Source organism: Limtongia smithiae (genome assembly GCF_038497785.1).
Source record: "Limtongia smithiae strain NRRL Y-17922 unplaced genomic scaffold V1518scaffold_10, whole genome shotgun sequence".
Taxonomy (NCBI): domain Eukaryota; kingdom Fungi; phylum Ascomycota; class Lipomycetes; order Lipomycetales; family Lipomycetaceae; genus Limtongia; species Limtongia smithiae.
Genome location: NW_027117631.1, coordinates 64990 through 84663, shown reverse-complemented (window position 1 = coordinate 84663; position 19674 = coordinate 64990). Strand labels below are relative to the sequence as shown.

Below are 19674 nucleotides of genomic sequence, written 5' to 3'. Positions count from 1 at the left end.
GACCGAGGATGACGACGTGTTCTGTTTCGAGCAGCGCGCAAGCCGCACTCGGTACCAGCCCCGCTAGTGCGGCTCAGCTACTGTCGCTCAGTGTACGGCCTGCCTTCTTGGGCAGCCTGCGCCGAGCTCACCTTCCACTAACGTGCATTGCGACGGACTGACGAGCTGAAGCAAACATCTACTGGATCCACGATGTCGACACGGTGTCTATAATGACAGATAAGTTTAGCGAAATGAGCGGAGCGTCTAATCCTGTGGGGCCGTCAACAGCCGCTGCGTTCTTGGCTTCTACAGCAACTACGTCAGCCGTGCACGCGACGGCTTCTCCCGATCCACACCTATGGGCATCTATCAGACGCATTCACGACAGTCTTGGTTCTACACCTTCTGACACACCGCAAATTGGTAGGGACCAACCGGCAAGCGACGCGTCACAGCCGCCCTCTGCTCCCCCTGAAGATTCACAGCAGATACATTCTCCAGAATCCGCAAGATATCAGCTGCTACGACACTACTCTCTCATTATTCCCGAGACAGGCGAACGAGTACGTCGGCAGGTCACCCTTGACCCGTTTACTGGCATATCCGACGCAAGTGGTCGTCAGGCTCTTATTAGCAATGACGAGGAAGAAGATTTATTCGATACTGGCGAAGATACTGCTCTCCTCATGGGCGAACAGCCTCGGTTACGACCCAGGCGGTCGAAATTTTGCCGACTTACTAAATGGGTTCGCATTAAGCAATCTGCATGTTACGACCAGGTAGTTCAGATGGTCCAGTCTGTGAGCTGGATCGCTTGGATATACAAGCACCTGTTATTTGGACAGTTCACGGAGCCACTGAAATGTGCCCTGACTTATTTCATTGCGTCTTTTGCTGTGTTTTCGCCGACTATGTCACAGTTATTGGGCAGCAGCGACGGCAAACATTTGACTGCCACAGTCACTGTATACTTTCATCCATCGCGGACAGTGGGCAGTATGATCGAGGCAACCGCGTTTGCTCAGATTTCCTTCATATATAGCACAGTACTTTCGATATGTAGTATGTTGACAGCTGCGGCTTTTCGGAAAATCAATCATCTTGACATTGGACTGGGAATAGTTCTTGTGGTATATTGCGCTGGAGGCCTGGGATCTATTGCGTTTATGAAGCATAAAGTCGGGAAGCAAACGTTCAATCCCGCGTGCTCTTTGGCATCTACTGCGTTGACGAGAATTTTGGTCCGAGAAGGTTCAGTGCAACAAGGACGAGTTTCTATGGGCAAGATCTGGCAAGTCTGGAGTATTGTCAATCTCGGTGTATTGATTTCTGCGACCGTGTGTCTGCTAGTGTTTCCAGTGACGGCTGTTGGAAAGTTGAGAAAGACTAGCAATAAGCTTATGGATATGTACGCAAACATGCTATCCATTGTCACGAGAAGTTTCTTAGCAGGAACGGACGTTACGAAAACTGAAGTGGAAGAAGTCTTCAACGCTGCTCGTGGTTTGATCGTATCCCTTGACTCCATTCTTCAGGAGGCCAAATATGAGTACTATGTTACTGGAACTGAAACGGAATATTTCTTTCAAGCAAGGTTAACCAAATCTATTCAAAGTCTGATGCAGCATCTTGGTGGACTGCGAAGTTCGTTAATCATGGAGTGGAATTTAATCAACAAACGTGAAGACGAGACACGATCTCATTGCGGAGAACTCTTTGATATTTTTGTATATTACCTTGGACCTCCAATGGTAAGCTGCAAATTCTATCGCTTATGAGAGGCTTGTAGAGCTAACTTATTTAGAAATCACTGACATTCACCGTTAAGAGCATCTTGGAAGCTCTTCCGTACGACGACAACACTGGAGAAATTCTGATAAATGATCAATTTGCTCAAAGCTTAAATGCGGTATGTTCGATTTGGTCGTGCTGGTTGTTATACATCCTAACAAATCTAGGCCGTTGAACTCTTTTCAGCTGCTCGGCTAAAAGGTTTACAAGAGATTTATTCACAAGACGTATTCAGATCACAAGCAAGCCGAGAAGAACTTGCAATTCATCTTGAGAAAGTTGCATCTACATGCGGCCAGTTTGCACGTGGTCTTGAAGACCTGGCTAAGGAAATTCGTGACATTCTCGATATCTTAAACGAATATGATGATTATTTGGTCAAGGGACGACCAAAGTCTTGGTGGTGGATCTTATTTGTTATGAAAAATCCGCGAAATGAATGGGACGTGAATACTGATCTGGATTCGGACGAAGTTATCGTCCCTTCCACGCTTGCGTTTTTGTTCAACGAAGAGAGCGGCAAAGCTAAGACGAAGTATGATGACGAGACAAGTGGTATTCAGGCTCCGTGGACGCTTCGACTTTGGCGCGGTCTACATCTCTTCAGAAGAAGTGACGTTCGATTCGGCGTCAAAGTTGGACTTGGTGCAATGGTGTTTGCATTGCCGGCATTTGTTAGCGTCACTAGGCCTATCTTTACGCATTATAGGGGAGAATGGGGTTTGGTTACATTTGTGTTGATGATGAACATATCCATTGGAGGAACCACTAACACGATATTTTATCGGTACGTACAGAACATTCGCCCATTGTGAAAAGTTCCCTAACGACATCACAGACTGTTTGGAACCTGCATCGGCTGTTATTCGGCAGTGTTAATGTACGCTTTTGAAGCCTCAGATCTTACGGCTTTGTCGTACCACTAACTTACTTTGTCTAGATGGTTTTTCTTCCCTTCAGATCCCGTTATTTTGTCTCTCACTGGTCTTTTCATCGCTATACCATGTTTTGCCATTATGATAGGTTGGAAAAGTAATAGTTCATTTGGCCGGTATGTCGTCCTCTACCACTGAACACCGGACGAATATTGACATACATTAGATTCATTCTTCTTGCGTTTAATCTTACTGCACTATATTCCTATAACGTGTCGCAGAACGATCTGGAACGCGATGACGGCGGCGATGACGAAGGCGGTGTCAATCCGATCGTCTCCGAAATTGCCAGTACGTGCATGATTATGGTAATCAGCATCAGAATACTCGATTAACGTGTTTTAGTCCATCGTCTAATAGCAGTATCGTGTGGTGTGTTATGGAGTATATTCATCACCATGTATATATGGCCAAACTCTGCACGTGCTACATTGAAGCGTAAACTTAGCATTCTCTGGATTCGCATGGGACTTATTTGGAAGAGTGATCCTCTGAATAGTCTTGTGTATCGAGGGGAGCAGCCGAAGCCATATATCACGATTCAAGAAGAGCAGAGATTACAGAAATCACTGCTACGAATGGGCAGTCTTGTATCTGCAGCGTCGAATGAATTCAGACTAAAAGGGCCGTTCCCAGCGAAAAGCTACCAGAATATCATGAAGATGACACAGAGCATTCTAGATTCATACCATAACATGAATGTGAGTCTCTGCGATGTTCAGAGTTTTGGAATTTTCTAACAGGTTTAGTCTATGATTATGTATGATCTCCACGCTTCAGAGCGAGAATCGGAAATTATAAGACGCACAGTGGAAGAGAGTATGCGTTTTCAGTTGGAATCAGGACATATCGCGGTCGTGCTAACACAAATTATAGGGAAGGAATTGACTAGCCGGCTGTTTCTTTTGTTTTACCGTAAGTATCACTTGCTACTTTATCTATGTATCATTGTCACTAACCTGTGTCTGTCAGTTTTGGCATCTGCACTTCGACTTGGTCTGCCCATTCCTGATCATCTGCCGAACACAGTTCATGCACGTGACAGTATGATTATCAAAATCAACGAATATCGTATGAAGCAAATAAACGTAGATCAGGGCACAGATGATGACTTCGTCCTGTTTTACGCTTACAGTAAGTTTCCACTTGATTCTGCTTAGCATACTTGACTCTAATCAGTGGTGAAACAGTTTTGGCCACGATCTCGATAAATGACGGCTTGCTGCAGATTATCGAAACATTGCAGGATGTATATGGCACGATAGAGGAAGAGTCATTGTCTGTATAGGGTATAACGGACCAAGCTGGAAGGGAGGTTTATAATAGTCCTGGAGATTCGGTGAACATGTGCAGCGTAAATATGTGGTTGGATTTCGCTTTAGTTGGATTTCTTGCAATAGCGATGACTAAGTGGTTGCGTTGAATATAGTTAGCTAGATATGCATACGTGAAAGGAGGCGCACCGTATTAGTAAACTCAGATCAGTAGCATTGTCTCGAAACCAGGAATGACAAGTTTGCTGTAAAGTATGACTGCAGAGACGTAGAAGACGCGCACAGCATAGCAGATCTGCGCGATCGAACTGTAACATCGCCATTCTTAACGTGATTAAATCCCAAACCTAGCATCAGCCACGCTTTGTTCTCGAACCCAAAACTGCAGGACGATATCCAATACGGTCAGATGCGGCGAAAAGATGTCGAAAAGTCGACGATACACAAGGGATTCAACAGCAACCGACAGGGCGTTGAGAAGATCGGCGGAAGAATCTCAGGCTTCAGCGTCTGCGACAGACAAGGATGCGACAGAGCCGACACTACCCAAGCCAACACTGCTTCGAATCAATGGGCTTCCATTGTCTACAGACATTCCAAATTATGATTTTCTGGAAAACCCGCTGACAATAAAAGAAACGTATGTAGCATGGGCGGCTTCTTATATGATTCGGAAACTAATGTTGGTTGCAGGGGCGCGATGTTATCTGCATTACACCGCTCGCGAAAGACATGGCTGTCTGGCGCCATGTTCGAGACATTCTGGACAAGACCACAACGAGGGCGTAAATCCTTAGATGCGAATAATCTACGCGATAAAATGACGAAGTTTTGTGACTGCAAGGCACAATTCGGGCCGCATTTGTTCGATATTAGGCTCTTCACCGTTCGCGAGGATCCACCACCCTCGGCACCAAAGAGCACCGAGTCTTCGCAAGATGGCCCTCCAGTCGTTGGGACAGAAACAGCCTCTCCCTCTTCGGCTGCTGGTACCCCGCCTGATACTACAAGAGTACTCCACCCAGCTGCTTGTACGGCTGGCACTCCATCCGATGCTGTATACATACAACAACCAGCTCCTAATACCGCCATCACCATACCAGATACTACACGTACTCAATATTCAACTGAATCGATACCAGCTGCAACAAGTACTCCGGCTGCGGCTGCAGCATCTTCTGTGAAATCGGAAGCAATCGAAAATCCTCAGAAGTCCAAATATGCGATAACAGAGGAAGCGACCGACTCCGGTAACAAAGACGCGAGGTGGAGGCATGACAGAACTGGTACTTCTGACTCGCAAGCTACCGTGTCACGAGAGGAGACTCCTGGGGACGACTGGGTGTCGCAACAATCAACGGCTTCGCCAGCGGGCACCCCAAGCACTATTCGAGTCGTACCATCAATAGCATCCGCACCTTCTCCCGCGACAGCCACCCCTGTTGGCAGAGCCATCACACCGCTTGCTTCGACGACACCTCGGCAAGTAACCCCTCGGCCCATCGCACCTCAAAGCACTGGGACGGGCGCCACTCCATCTCAATCACCGCGACTAGTTCAACCATTGCCTAGGAATCCCAACGAGGGTCTAATCGAAAGGCTACACGCACTTGCTCGGATGGATCCTCAGTTTGGTGAGTTGATGCGACAGGTCGCTTCCGGGAAGGCCAACCCTCAAGAAATTCGACGGTTTCAAATATATATCAGTCAGCATAAGGCGCTACCAGTTCCGGCATCGTCTCCTTCTTCATTTATCGTCAACCCACCTATCGTACCGCAGCGAACAGCACTGGGCCTCGTTCGACCGCATATGCAGAAGCACCAGACAGAGTATAAACGGCGAGACAGAGAGGTTCTACGAAATCAGACTCTCGTTTTCGAGTTTAGGGAAAATACTGGCGAGCGTTACTTGATTCCAAAGGAATCTTTAATCAAATTTCTTCCGGAAGGCAATGTATGTATTCTTTTTGCTTAAGATGCGAGACTATGTTAATAATATCTATAGATTGCCGTGAGCATGCTGCTATTATCTGGCGATCTAATTGAGCCTGCTGTGGATCAGCAGCCTCTAGGAACGGAGACTGAGAAGAAAGGCAAGAAACGGAAGAAAACTGAAGAGAAACCCGACAAGAATTCCAAAATCGAGAAAGCCGAGAAAGCTGGCACTCCAGACCCGGTGAAAAAGCCGAATGATCCGCCAAAATATTATACTCCAATTACTATTACATTCTTCGATATTCCCCGGAGACAGCATGATGTGTTTATGGTTGCAGTCAAGCCAAGAGATATTGTCATCAACTATATGCAAGAGATAATGACAAAGCTGAAGCACTCTCAGGACTATTGGGTGTACTATCAATTGGAGGTTAGCGACGCCGATATGGTTGACAAATCTGTGATTCCGGTTATTCAAAGCTCGTACGCGAAGAGAAAATCATTTGCCCAGGCTAAGAGTGAAGTGGTATGTTGTGATTTATCTGTCCGAAAAGTGCTTGTTTATACTGACCTCACTTGCAGGATGTCTCTATGATCCATCTGAGAGGACTATAATTTACGATGTGCACGGGATTTATGCGCACCTCTACTCCGTACATTACTAATCCGGAAATGTATTATGGAGACCGTGCGATACCTGGACATAGCGATTCAGCACCTATAGCTGAATGGAGCCATGATAGGCACAAGGTAGTTGTGTTCGTTGGTCTCAATTCAAGAGCGACTAACCCAACGATTTGGCGAAGACTATAAAGTACAACGCCATTGAAACGCTATAACAGGATATCAACGTGATTGAAAATATTTCTCATTAGATAGTAGTGGTCATTTGCACTTACATGAATTCCGGATGACAAGTCAGCTGGATTTCCACACCGAGGCGTCGAAACCATCCATGAGTTTGATGTACTCGTCTCCGGCAGCCACCCATCCTTTAATACCACCTTGGAGAACGTTGCTCTGCATAGTAGTATCGTTCTGTGAACTAATATAGTCTGCGAACCAGCCACCAGCGCGTGTCCCACGTCCCTTCGAGGACCCTAGAGCAAGTGTTACTATCAGAGAGACAAGCCAGTCTCCATGCGCAATATCCTGAACAATAGAGCAAATTCGGTCCCAAGACTTACCGCAAAACCAGACCACGTTCTTTACTCCCGCAGTCGAAAATAGCGTGTATAGAGTCGGGATTGTTGCGTAAAGTGATTGTGCGGGAAGGTTGATGGCTCCGCAGATAGTTCCACCCTAGTAAGTAGATAGACCCGATCAGTCGGGTTCACTAGCGCGATCTTGTTCAATATTACCTCATAGTCGATACGTCGCACATCCACAAGAACAAAATCTTTTCCTGGAACCTGTCCTGCCTGTAACCACGACACGAAGGTCTCACGAGTGATGACAGCGGCCGTTGACTCGGGCGCAGGAAAGGCTGAGTGCCACTGCTTCTCTGGGCTGATGGGCGTGGTTGTTGGCTTGCCAGATGCCATTGGTGTTGCTGATAAGAGACGGTAGGAAAAAATTCTGTGATAGCAAGTTCAAGTCAGTCTATTTGGCGCTGCTGGAGGGACGACTGATAGTGACGGTATTGACCTTGATGCTACCGAATACAGTGGATCAACAAAGGAGAGTGTCTAATAAGCATGAGCGATTCCCAGAACGATTATTTAATATCCCACTCTTTACTTAGAAAGTCAGCTAGCTACTCCGTCTTTGCGAGAAAGAATTAGATGAGAAGCGGCAAATTACAGAGCTGCAGGATGTCGCTAGTTGGAAGCTGAACGTCACTTTCTCCACACTATTGGCTGCAGCCGGGCGGTGAAGGCCGCCAATGTTTGTCTGCAGCGATTTACAAGATTCATCTGTTGTCAATCGTTTGAGCCCATAGATTGCAAGTCATGGTCTTAATGCCACACTGTTCCTCAACTGACTATATTGGCCTCTGAAAAAAATATTAATCGCTGTTTCTATCTTCAACTCCCTACAACCGATTTCAGTGCTGTCTCAATATCCTTCGCTGATTCTGACAGGACATCCACCGCTTCAGCAATAATGCTCATGTTGAAAACCTGCTTCGACACGTCTCGGGTATTTAACACCTTAAAACTCTTCACTCTGTTACTGTGCCAAACGACCATAACGCCACCGTCGCTAACTTCTGTTTCCTCGCCTGTTGCATCGACAAATATGTTCTTGCCGACAACAACACCCAGCTGCACTATTGGTGGTGTCCAGTCTCGACATAGATACCACGACTGATGCCAGTCGTTGGAAAATAGAGGAAGTCCTCCTTCATTGACCTCCGTTGTATTCGACACCAGAAGTGGTAGTCGCGTGTCGAGTAGAGCGAGATATATCGTCATCGAAAAGAGCGTAAGAGGATGTGAAACATGATCTAGGATTACGCCATCGACAAATATTTTGTATCTGTAGTTATGTGAAATCGTTATGATAGATGGCGGTAGTGTCCTTTGGATCCAAGTCTGTAGTGTCGAGCATAGTAGACTATGCAAAGGGCTATTTGACTGTACGCCGACTCTATAGAACTTTTGATTAGTGTCGTGCCAAAAATTCAAAAAAATAGGAACTACTCACATGTCGCAGTCAACTTCGACGGCAGAATTGAGCGAGTCCCTTGGCACAAGCTCAACTTCAACTTTGACACCAACAATGCACTCGCCGCCATCTCCAAGTCGTATTCTGGCAGATCCATTTGTGCCTGGTAAAATAGAGACAGCAGCATCTAATGACCGTAGAGTAATCTGACTGCGGCCATCAGGCCGTATTGGTGGGCGTAGCGATAGAGAGCTGTTGAGGTACGACTCCTCTGTGATGGCCAATGACATTTCGGAGGACGTGCCAGCAGTAATGAACAAAAAAGTTTTAATGAGAGGATAGCGAATCCAATATAAGAGTCAATGTGCAGGAGATCGGAGTTGTCATGAAGTAGCAGATTTCGTCGATGTTTTGCAGATGCAAACGTTGACCAGTTGAGGGTTGATCTACTTTTACGACCAAGCAAAAGCATCGATGACGTCCTTAAGGACAACCGCGAACTACAACGCCAACTGCAATTAAATTGTCATCAACTTGTTTATGCTATCTTGAATGAGTACTTGATTGAACAATGCTATTAAAACTGCTACTACGGTCTGCCTTGGAGGACTCCATAATGCACAGAGATCATACTACAATGATCGCCCATCTATAGCTAAGCGCCGGACAAGCAAAGAATCGTAGGTACCGACACTCCAATACCACCTGCAATACAGTATATGTTAGCAGCTTGAAATCAAAAGTCAAGAAAAAAAGAAGGTTATAAGGTAGTAAACACAAGTAGTTGTCAGAGTTGGATTGTTTCAAAAAGTCTTCAGTGCTCAAATAAGAGCTACAGATAATGTAGATAAGGTGTAAAAACACAATTCATCATCGAATAATACGGAATATACACTCGTCAAGAATAACTCAAATGAAATGCTTACCAGAATGGAGATTGCGTAACAAAAGTCTCCTGACTCCCGACTTTTCTGCGCGAGGTTAGATTGAAAAGAGAAGAAAAATGCTGCGATTTGGACGCAAGCTCTTGTCACGTGCCAGGGATGAGCTTCAAACTTAATGCTACCCCTGAGATCCTGAACTCCCAACAATTATGCAAATATCAAATGCTGCAACGAATACGGCTCAATCGCCATGAAGCTGTACGACGGCGTCCAAATTTTCTAGGTCAGCACAACTTCGCGTAGAGAGCAGCAACCGTCATCTGCAACTCTTTCACATCTAGCAGGGCTAAAAGTTGGCAGCTATGGCTATCAAGAAGAAGCCGACGGTTGACCCGAAGAGGCGGCACAAGGTGAGAATTTCCTTTTGGTTGTATGTCCCTCAAGATGGCGCTAAGTGGTGCAGTTCATGCCTTTCCGAGAGAGAGTTGACCAGATCAAAATTGACCCGTTACGACGAGCCAAACGTGCTACTGACATTGGAGACAAAGTATGTTGAACTTCAATCAAGCTACTCGTGTATTGGCTAATACATAACAGGACACTGCTTCATTTTTCCATGTCGCATTGCTAAGCTGGAAGGAGCTGAACACCAGCCAGTGCTTTGTTGAATTTTGTGAAGAAGTCGAGCCAATATCGCAATCATTACCGCAGGTGGTATATCATAAAGAGAATATTTTCAAGATCTGGGATAAATATGCCAACGAAAGGGATCAATTTGCATTGCAGCCTCTGCTCGAGTAGGTAGCGACAAATTTAGTTGCACCAATGTACTACACATGCTAATATCAAGCAGTCTTCTCGTACAGTTCACGCATGATCTTGGTCCTGACTTTGAAGTGTTTTTGCCGCAAACAATTACTACAGTTACGTCTATTGCGACGCATGAGGATATCCAAGTCGTCGAAGTACGTGAAGCCAGGCTACTGCAAAATGCCTGTACAATACTGACGCGCAATAGTGGACATTCAACTGCCTTGCATTCGTTTTCAAGCACTTGTTTCGGTTTTTGGTTGCGAAAATGTCGGAGACCTTTGAGTATGTATTATTGGAGGCGAAGTTGGTATAAGCTAGGCTGCTAACTCGAATAGCTTAATCTCTCCTCTGTTTTCGCAGCATGAACGACGACCACATCTTGCTCGATTTGCCGCAGAGTCGTTCTCATTCTTTATTCGAAATTCCAAGGCGGCGAACATTGATCTATTCGTCGAACATTCGTTTAAAAAATTGCAAGAATCGCGATCAAGAGGGTTCGAAGCAGCATTCGTGACTACGTATGCCGAAGCTCTCAAAGGTCCAGAAGAGACATTGCATTCCAAGGCTCGTCGGTTGATCAAAAAACTTCATGAATTCTGCTTACGAGACGAGAACGATCAAAGTTTTCATGCACTTTTATCGATCATTACAGATGTCATGCACGGAACCAACAAGGACACAGTAATTCCCCTATATGACGAGCTCTTAGCCTGTATTCAAACACAAATATCTAAAGGTGACTCAAGTCCGTGGCTGATTTCCGCCTGTACGAAAGAACTTTTCTTGCTTGTCGGTTTCAGGAAAGGCAGTCGCGTTTCCGACTGGAATGCCGTGCGCAGAGTCTATGAAGCTGTTGAAGAAAAACTCAGCACGGCGGTATACGACAAATCGTTCACCGGATTAAAAGAATTCTGCAAGTTATCATTAGCCATGCTGAGATACACTGGGATCTCAGATCCGCTATTCCGATCGAAAATCGTGGAGTGTGTTTACAAGTTACAGGACAAAGAGCTGTTTATACTATTCTGCGACTTTGCCACGGATTTTGAAAGGAACACTGAGCTGTTGAATCTTCTCTGGCTCTATCTGCAGCGTTATCTAGACTCAGCCTCAGAGCTGAGCGCTTATGACATTTCAGTTTTGCTCATGATTCTACGAAGATTTCAAGCTATTCACCGCAACGAGGAAGCTAGCATACCAGTACGTGCACGCAGGAGTACAGTTACTAACTTACTACGCTCTATCGATTCTCGACTGGAAGACTTGGAGAACGGCGGAGATGCATATTCGCCGCTAGCTTTGCAGGAGCAACTAGACTTTTTATATTACTATGGCGATGGCAATGTTGATATCGCAAGTCACATGGCTAATATTATCGAAAAGGTCGGTGCGGAGCAGAGTACATCAACAAGCAACCTTGCTGCTGTGTACGGAAAGTCACTATCGATATTAGCTAAAAGTCTACAAACATCTGTAAACGAGGAGCTCTCACTTCAGGCCTTTAAGGCAGCGTGCGATAGATTTGCTTATATGAAATCCGATCGGTATTATATTCAAGGATTGACTTTCATCCTGCGTTTACTGCCTCAAAGTGTCATCGTTGATTTATTACCAATTGTCACTGATTTAGTTAAGGACATCAAGGTCAATCTTTGCAGCGGTAACGCTGCTTTGCGACTTGAATCTCTGCGGCTATTGAGTCTCTCAGCTGAGCTCGCTTCAGCAGACGACGCTGACAAAGAGATTCTGAAGCTATGTATATCTGTGGAAGAGACGCCGTTTCAGATTGATACCGCCAGAACGTTGTCCATGCACATTCGACGGATAGCTCTCGACTTTCCTACTGTTGCGGATGCTCAGATTGCACTAAATGTCATTTCATTCTGTGTTGGTCTACTCAAGTCTAATTTTCAACCGGTCTGGCAAGAGGCTACTGCTACTCTAGCGAAACTTACTTCGCTCGACAAGAAAACGGTGTGGGATCTTCTCTTCGCCGAAATCAGCAAGCCAGTAGACGGCGACCTCGAAGATACTATGAACATGGATACGAACGTAGCTACAGAATTTGATGATGAACAGGAAGAGGTTACCGACAGACAATATCTGTTTCGTTGTACCAATGTGCAGCGTTTGGAAGTTAATTTCGGCAATGCCTTGGCTCGAAAAACCCAATTTCAAGCTCATATACTGGAACGCTATGCAAAGGTGCGAATATGGCTTTGTTGGAATGAAGCGAGTATAGCTAACTAGTTTTAGGAGTTGAATATTGCGGCTGGAGACCAAAAGACTATACGCCACCGCTCTTTCGGAGTTCTCGCAACGATACCAAAGGTTTCCGAAGAGCACAGCTCGAGTTTAATTCCTATGTTACGGCAGTATTCTCAAGCCGGTCAGAGCAGATTCGTCCTGTTGGATTTGCTGAAGGTCTTTTGTGCATTTTCAAAGTCATCAAAATCGTTAGGCGATGAAGTTTTTGATATTCTCCTTAATTTGCTGAGTACGCCAGACACTGAAGTACAGAAGCTCGCACTGGCTGTGGTATATACTTACGGGCGGTCCAACATCAACATCTACAAGGATAATCTGGACAACTTACTGAGTGGCCAAGTTTTCCGAGACGAGCTGAGCAATCTGCTACTGACTAATGATGAAGGCGCAATTATTACTTACGAACATGCTTCGGCTGTGTTCCCGATCATTATGCATTTACTATTCGGATTAGCAGTTGGATTTAGCGGAAACAATAATCGCGCAAAGGGATCACATCGGTCAACTATTTTATCATGTATTGCAAATGTGCCAACCGAGTATATTGCGTTCTTTGTGAAATTGACAACTAGCGGTATTCCGCGACGACTATTAGTAACTTTCGATGGAAATGCAGACATGATTGCACCGGATCCCGGCGTTGCAGAAATCTCCGCCAGTGAGGGCCGCCGCATGCTGGGTTTCTTAAATATGTCTCTAGATATTCTTCAAGTACTGAAAATGAAGCTCGTGACCGGGGGCAGCGAGCTATTACAAGGGATTTTTTCTTGCTTGATCTACGCTCAGCAGGTTGTCACTAACGAAGACACATCTTCTCCTGATACAGTCACTGCGGCGCGAGCTATGAGAAACGTGGGTTTGAAATGTCTCGAACTAGGATTTCAGACCTTGAATGCTGTTGAATGGTCGATTTATAGGGAATCGTTGATTAATGATATCATTCTCCCGCGTATGGACAAATTCAAAGAGGAGAACATACACGAAGTTTCTCCGATCCTGAGAATTTTTGTTGCTTGGACAGAATCAGAGAAGCTGGTTCAGTTATTGGCTATCAAGTCTATATTTGTGTCAGATGTCATTACTACGCTGGATGCGCCATCCGTCAAGGAGACTGTGATGCTCGCGGTAATGAATTTTGTCAATAACTTGATGGATTTACCTGACAAATGCAAAGATAAGTCTATTAGGGAGGTCGTTATTGGTCTGAGCGAGCATGCGCTTGGTCTGTTCTTACCACGATTTGTTACTATTCTATCGGTCAACCGGAATAACGAGGTCGCTGATTTTGCCGTCTCGGTATTGCAAAAGCTGGTATTGGTGCCTGACAAGTACATCATGCAGGAGGATAGCTTATTAGAGCAGTACATTTTGGTTTGTTTGTCTAGCATTACGACATGGGGTTTCAAGCATCGTACTGGCAGCATTCTGGATGTACTTGCAACGCTGGTTAGCCACCTGTCGAGCGATATTTTAGGCCAAAAGTGTTACGACGATCTGTGTCCGTTACTGCAGACTACAAAGGAACGACATACTCGAGCATCATTGATTTCCGTTATTTATGCGTTAGGAAAGCTTGATAACGATCTAACTGTCGGAGAGCTGTTGACTGAGCTGAATGCATATGCGAAAGTTCGTATGGATGATCTGGATTTCGATCGCCGGTTTGCTGCGTACGCCAAGTTGAATGAGGAACTGTTCAGGGAGCTTTGTCCGGCACAGTGGAAGGCTGTACTATACGATGCTATCTTTTCTCTCGCGCACTGCGATGAGAGCGCGGTGAAGACTGCAGCAGGGACAACGCTGAAGCGATTTATTGACATCGTCAATGAGCTGGCTATATCGGAAGCGCCGGCTCGCGCCGATTATTTTGCGCTTGTTGAAAGCATCCTGTTGCCTGGAATTCGTGCTGGGCTGCGTGACGAAACTGAGTTCACGCGATACGAGTACATTGCATTGCTGAAGCATATGGTTGTTCATTATCATGCCTATCCGAGAGTCAAGGACCTTGAGATCTTACTTCATGATGGAGACGAGGAAGCAGATTTCTTTAACAACATCACGCATATTCAATCGCACCGACGACAGCGTGCATTACTTCGACTTGGTCAAATCGCGACGACACATAGCTTGGGCGATACGAATATCGCACAGTTTTTGCTTCCGATTTCTGAACACTTTTTGCGTGATGTGACTGAAGCCACCTCCGGAGTGGCGGAGGAGGCAATCAAGACTATCGGCAAGCTCAGTTTGGGCTTGTCTTGGAGTCAGTACCAGGCTGTCGTACGGCGCTGCGTGATGAATATCGAGAAGAATCCGGTGAAGACGCGATTTTTTGCCAGACTGCTGGATTCGGTGGTCCAGGCTATTTACGTGCGCTCGCGATTCTACGAGCCCGAATGGACTTTAAAGAAGTACAACGCCAGCAAAGTGGAGAAGTTTTTGACTGATGAAATTGTACCGAAGCTGCGTGGAGTGCTGCGTCTGACGGAAGAGCAAACACTAGCCGATCGCGTGTCGGTTACTTCCCCACTTGTGAAGTGTCTGGCCGGGACCTCTGACGAAACGCTGATTAGCAATTTATCGAATGTAGTTACGGAATTATCGTACCATTTGAAAAACCGGCTTCAAGACATCCGTGACTCGGTGCGCAAAGCTGTGTCGCGCGTTGCTCTGTTGGTGGGGCCAGCGTATCTCGGTTTGATTCTGAAGCAGATGCAGTCGGTCTTGCAGCGTGGCTCGCAAAGACATATTCTGGCGTTTTGCATGCACAGCTTGCTTGTCGAAATGAGCAATTCACCGGCCAGTAAGCACGGGGACTTTGACACGAGTTTGGAAATTATCATGGATATCTGCATGAACGATATTTTCGGCGCAAGCGGTTCGGAAAAGGACGCGGAAGGGTATATCAGCAAAACACGTGAAGTGAAGGAGAAGAAGAGTTACGATTCGATGGAACTTGTCTCTAAGAACATTAGCGCGGCACAGCTTGCCGCTATGCTTATGCCGATCCGAAAGATTCTCGCGTCAAGCAGTATTGATCTCAAGCTGGAGAGGAAAATCACCGACGCGCTGCGGCGGACAAGCAACGGTATCGCAGATAACTCCGAAGGATGCTCACACGAAACAATTGCGTTTTGTCTGCACATTTGCACGGAGACACCGGATGTTTTGAGCACGATCAAGATCCAGTCTGTTAAGGAGAAGAGGTTTTTGTTGTCTCGAAAGCAAGAGGTCCAGAAGAATATTGCGGGTAATTTGCACTACCTACAGAGATTTGCGCTTGACGTTATCAAGAACTGTCTGCGCAAGAACCGCGATCTGATTGAGCAGTTTGAGCTGCAGGAGTTTGTAAAGTCGCTGCAGCCATATTTGATGTCGTTGCATGAGGACATTCAACTATCCGCTCTGAAATTATTGACGACAGCTGCAAAGTATTCGACATTGCTGAAGCAGTTGAACACCGAAGTCGTGTTTAAACACGTCGTTGGCGTTATACGAAATGCTCCAACTGTGACTACGGAAGCGTGCCAGACGGGATTGAAGCTTCTTGCAACACTCTTACAAAAGAAGAAGTACACCGCTGCGGATCATTCCTCAATCGCGTATATCCTGCAGAAGTTGTACCTTGATTTGGTTGAGCCAGATAAGCAGAGCCATTCGTTCGCGTTTGTGAAAGCAGTATTGCAGCAGCACATCATGATCCCAGAAGTCTACGACACTATGGACAAGCTTCGCGAGGTTATGGTGAACAGTCAGTTGAAAAATACGCGCGATGTGTGTAAATCACTGTACTGCCAGTTTGTCATGGAGTACCCCCAGGGTAAAGGCAGACTGAGCAATCAATTGCGGTTTTTGGTGCACAATCTGGAGTATCCACACTCTAGCGGCCGCGAGGCGGTGATGGAGGTCTTGTTTGTTCTACTCTCATCTGCCAACCGACGATCCAAGTCGTCAACGTCCATGCCTGGTTTGATTACGGCGGTCGTGGAACTGTTCTTCGTACCACTTACCCTGACAGTTGCAAACGATGACTCGGCGGAATGTCGCGAGATGGCGCAGTTGCTGTTCCGAACGATCGCGAACGTCGCGGAGGAGACCGACCTATTGTCGATGCGGAGAAGTTGTACTGAGTGGAGCGGGCAAAAGGGGACGAGCGAGCTTGCTGATGCCGCGGAGATCGTGCTTAAGAGTTTGAATCAGGAAGACAATGACGATGAGGAGATAGATGCGGACGTGGAAATGAAGAAGGACGAGAGGGAGGAGGATGGAGATTACGATGACGAGTAGATTGGTTTTCGGTATTTGTATAATGCGTGCATGGGATATTAAAAGTTCATGATCTTTGTCAGATAAACAGATTCTATGTGGAATATGCATGTGAGACACCCCTAGACGTACAACAAAACAAAACAGCACTAATTTCTAACCATAGAGCCGGGACATGAAGGTAGTGGGCGCCACAGGCGTGGCAATAATTACCGCGTACTCCGTCTTCACTGCCTCCAGGTACTCTTTCACCGATTTAGAGTCCAGATCATCTCGCGCACGAAGCACATCCTCGACGAACTTCAACGGCGCGTCGGGGAAAGAGTCTTTAAGGATTCCAAATTCCTCCACAACGCCGGCCCTATCGCTTGACACCAGAGCCATGAGCACCTCGATGGCGGCAAACTGGCCCTTGACATGCTCGGAGTCTGTGTATGCGGAGAAGAACGGGTACATAACCGCGACGTCATTCTTGATCTGGTCGAGACTACGCGCAGAAAGCTGCGCATTCTTGTTACGCGAGATGGCAGATAAGTATGCAATCAAGGTTTCCTCGAGCAGGTCGTCGATGTAGATGACGTACAAGTCAGGGTTGAGGTGGTCGTGGAGCTCGGCGTTGTATTCCTCGTAGGTACGCACAACGTCTTGGATTATATTGTTGGAGATGGCGGCTGCAGCCGCAGTGTCGGCGACTGTAGGAGGAGCGCCAGGTGCTGTAGATGGAGCGGCGCTGACGGGGGACGCATCGGGTACTACGCCGGTGGAATACCACGCGAGTGTAAACAGATTACCAAACGTGCCCTGCAAATCAAAAATCGCCATGCCGACGATCTCAAGAATACACGTTTTTGCAGTGGCAATGAACCCGTCCATGACGTCCTCAAGCTCCTGCACCATGGTGCTCTGCACGGTTCTATCCGTGTCAGAGTGCACCAATGCGTCCGCGCCGGTCGTGATCTGGTGGTTGATGATAGTGTCCACGTAATCTGCGCCGCGGACTTGGTCGTTAGCGACCGCGATGCAGTATTCAATAAGTCCACCGGGCACTGCGTCGACGGCAGCGTTCGAGCGCTGCACTTCGGTTTGCACGACCGAGATCCAACGCTGTTGCCGCGAGACCAGCTGTCGCTTGCACTCGTGGATCACGCCGGACACGACCCGAATCTCGTCAGAGTCGATTGAGACTGTGATTTGCTGGTTAAGCATCTGGAACACGATCGGTGTGTTTGACAAGCCATATTTCGACTCTGGGTCCACCTCGGGCGCTTGCTTGCGGTCGACGAATTCGGCATACTCTGAATGCGCGAGGGTGGTCATCCATTCATCAATCTTTCGACAGATCAGACGCATGTAATCGCCGAGAATACTGTCTTCTTGCCCGTCGAGCAGCGGAGGCGTTAGCTGTGACTTTGGGACTTTCAAGTCGTTCACCATCGTGTCATTATACTTTTGTGACCACCGCACGATTTTTAGGAGCAGTCCAGCCTCGGTGTCTTTGGTCACGAGCGACTTTAGAAGCACGTACATCTCCTGGTGGTACGCGGCCACGAAGCGGTCAGTGATTTTCCAGCTATCGGGAACGCATTTTGTCAAATCTGTCTTGGCAAACAAAATGTCGCGAGTGACCCAGTACAGATTCTCGAGCAGCGTGCTGGGATCGTTCGGGAACGACTCGACGCAGTTGTGAAACACGTCAGCGGCACCGAGCCTAATGCACTCGGTAAGATTGTCGTCGTAGTTCCGCAATGTGCGGCGCTGTCCACGAGGATTACTACTCATTGACAAATGCGCTGCAAGCTCGCGATTCGATTCTGACGCGGTGTTCCAGATCTTGATTTTTGTATCGAGTCTTTCGTCGAGATCGATTACTTTTGCCCAGCGCACAATGAGACTCGAATTGCCTTCACGCAGTATTTCGAGAAGATTCTGTGCGATGTCAAAGATAATGCCGTCAAAATCCGCCGTGACGGTGTCGAGGCGGACAAAATACTTTGCTAACGTGCGTTGCACGTCGTCGCTGGCGCGACTAGCTTGGTACGCGGCCTGGTCGCGGAAGTCGCGGAGTTTTGAGAGCTGGTGATGTACTGCCAGAAAGTTTGTCATTGGGCCAAAGATGTCTACTCGAATTAGTGATGCTGCTAGTAAAGAAAAAAGAAAGTGACATACCCTTGCCGTCAGCGTCAATCATATCCTCAATCTGGTCCAGCTTCTTCGGCAACTCAGAGAGATTACGCATAACATCCTCGACGGCGGTGAAGTTCCGTCGCACGGTCGACACTCTGTTGACTTTTGTGAAACCGGGGACCATAGTCTGTGCGAGCGAAAACAATTTGTCCAGCTAGAGATTGTTAGCCTGCCACGACCATGCACAATTAGGAGAGAAGCGACGCACCTTTTCCAACTCATCACCAAGTTCCGCAGTAAGTGATTTGGCATCTAGTAAGCACTTGAGTCCATTCTAGATGTGACCGGTGTAAGTATACAGTCAATTGACTTTTCGGAGAGACGCAGAGGAGGCACGCACGGTTGTGACATCAAGCTGCGTCTGCACGCTACTTTTGAGCTGCAAATCAATAGCCGCCTTATCGCGCATAAGACGCTCCTTAATGGAGGAGACTTTTGCGAGGTCCTGGGGTGCAGAAGGGTCAGCTGGGATCTGGAGGAAGGGCGGAGGAGACAAACATCCGGATAACGGAGGAGGTCGGCAAGGCTGTATACTAGTTAGCAAAGGCCACTAGGCGTAAAGAGGTTGAACGTACCTGCTGATCGCACTGCCGGAAGACTCGCTCATCGGCACAATTATCACGCCAGGACGGGCAGAAACGTGAGAGCAAGTCGGTGTAGGTTGCTCAGATCAGGGCGATGACTAGGGGTCCGACGACAACTACGGCTGTTGGTTGGGAGGTTTCGAGGATA

General features: G+C 47.0%; 6 protein-coding genes across 6 annotated transcripts; 3 read left to right on the top strand and 3 right to left on the bottom strand.

Annotated features, from left to right (window-relative positions):
• Positions 1-121: 121 nt before the first annotated feature.
• On the top strand, positions 122-4230 carry V1518DRAFT_420124 (Fusaric acid resistance protein-like-domain-containing protein). The gene is made up of 11 exons (XM_066904929.1): positions 122-1733; positions 1787-1891; positions 1941-2560; positions 2612-2653; positions 2714-2824; positions 2875-2999; positions 3054-3409; positions 3458-3527; positions 3585-3623; positions 3681-3842; positions 3899-4230. Exons 1-11 carry the CDS (start codon positions 213-215, stop codon positions 3994-3996), a joined length of 3249 nt encoding a protein of 1082 aa, XP_066758075.1. The 5' UTR covers positions 122-212; the 3' UTR covers positions 3997-4230.
• Positions 4231-4404: 174 nt separating this feature from the next.
• V1518DRAFT_376247 (uncharacterized protein) lies at positions 4405-6512 on the top strand (the record flags this gene model as incomplete). Its single annotated transcript, XM_066901533.1, has 4 exons — positions 4405-4622; positions 4676-4909; positions 5255-5936; positions 5988-6512. The coding sequence occupies 4 exons, from the start codon at positions 4405-4407 to the stop codon at positions 6510-6512; spliced, it is 1659 nt and encodes a 552-aa protein (XP_066758074.1).
• Positions 6366-7865, bottom strand: V1518DRAFT_420115 (Rhodanese-like domain-containing protein). Its single transcript, XM_066904928.1, has 4 exons — positions 7565-7865; positions 7279-7495; positions 7105-7219; positions 6366-7017 (listed from the first exon to the last, which is right to left on the bottom strand). The coding sequence occupies exons 2-4, from the start codon at positions 7459-7461 to the stop codon at positions 6836-6838; spliced, it is 480 nt and encodes a 159-aa protein (XP_066758073.1). The 5' UTR covers positions 7462-7495; positions 7565-7865; the 3' UTR covers positions 6366-6835.
• Positions 7866-8967, bottom strand: V1518DRAFT_420112 (ribosomal protein S5 domain 2-type protein). Its single transcript, XM_066904927.1, has 2 exons — positions 8567-8967; positions 7866-8509 (listed from the first exon to the last, which is right to left on the bottom strand). The coding sequence occupies exons 1-2, from the start codon at positions 8815-8817 to the stop codon at positions 7945-7947; spliced, it is 816 nt and encodes a 271-aa protein (XP_066758072.1). The 5' UTR covers positions 8818-8967; the 3' UTR covers positions 7866-7944.
• A 701-nt stretch (positions 8968-9668) lies between these two features.
• V1518DRAFT_420109 (uncharacterized protein) lies at positions 9669-16903 on the top strand. The gene is made up of 7 exons (XM_066904926.1): positions 9669-9821; positions 9875-9958; positions 10009-10208; positions 10265-10376; positions 10430-10506; positions 10560-12429; positions 12481-16903. Exons 1-7 carry the CDS (start codon positions 9774-9776, stop codon positions 16777-16779), a joined length of 6690 nt encoding a protein of 2229 aa, XP_066758071.1. The 5' UTR covers positions 9669-9773; the 3' UTR covers positions 16780-16903.
• On the bottom strand, positions 16756-19637 carry V1518DRAFT_420106 (exocyst complex component Sec6-domain-containing protein). Its single transcript, XM_066904925.1, has 6 exons — positions 19518-19637; positions 19441-19468; positions 19283-19387; positions 19151-19216; positions 18925-19096; positions 16756-18875 (listed from the first exon to the last, which is right to left on the bottom strand). Exons 1-6 carry the CDS (start codon positions 19547-19549, stop codon positions 16915-16917), a joined length of 2364 nt encoding a protein of 787 aa, XP_066758070.1. The 5' UTR covers positions 19550-19637; the 3' UTR covers positions 16756-16914.
• Between the last annotated feature and the right edge of the window lie 37 nt (positions 19638-19674).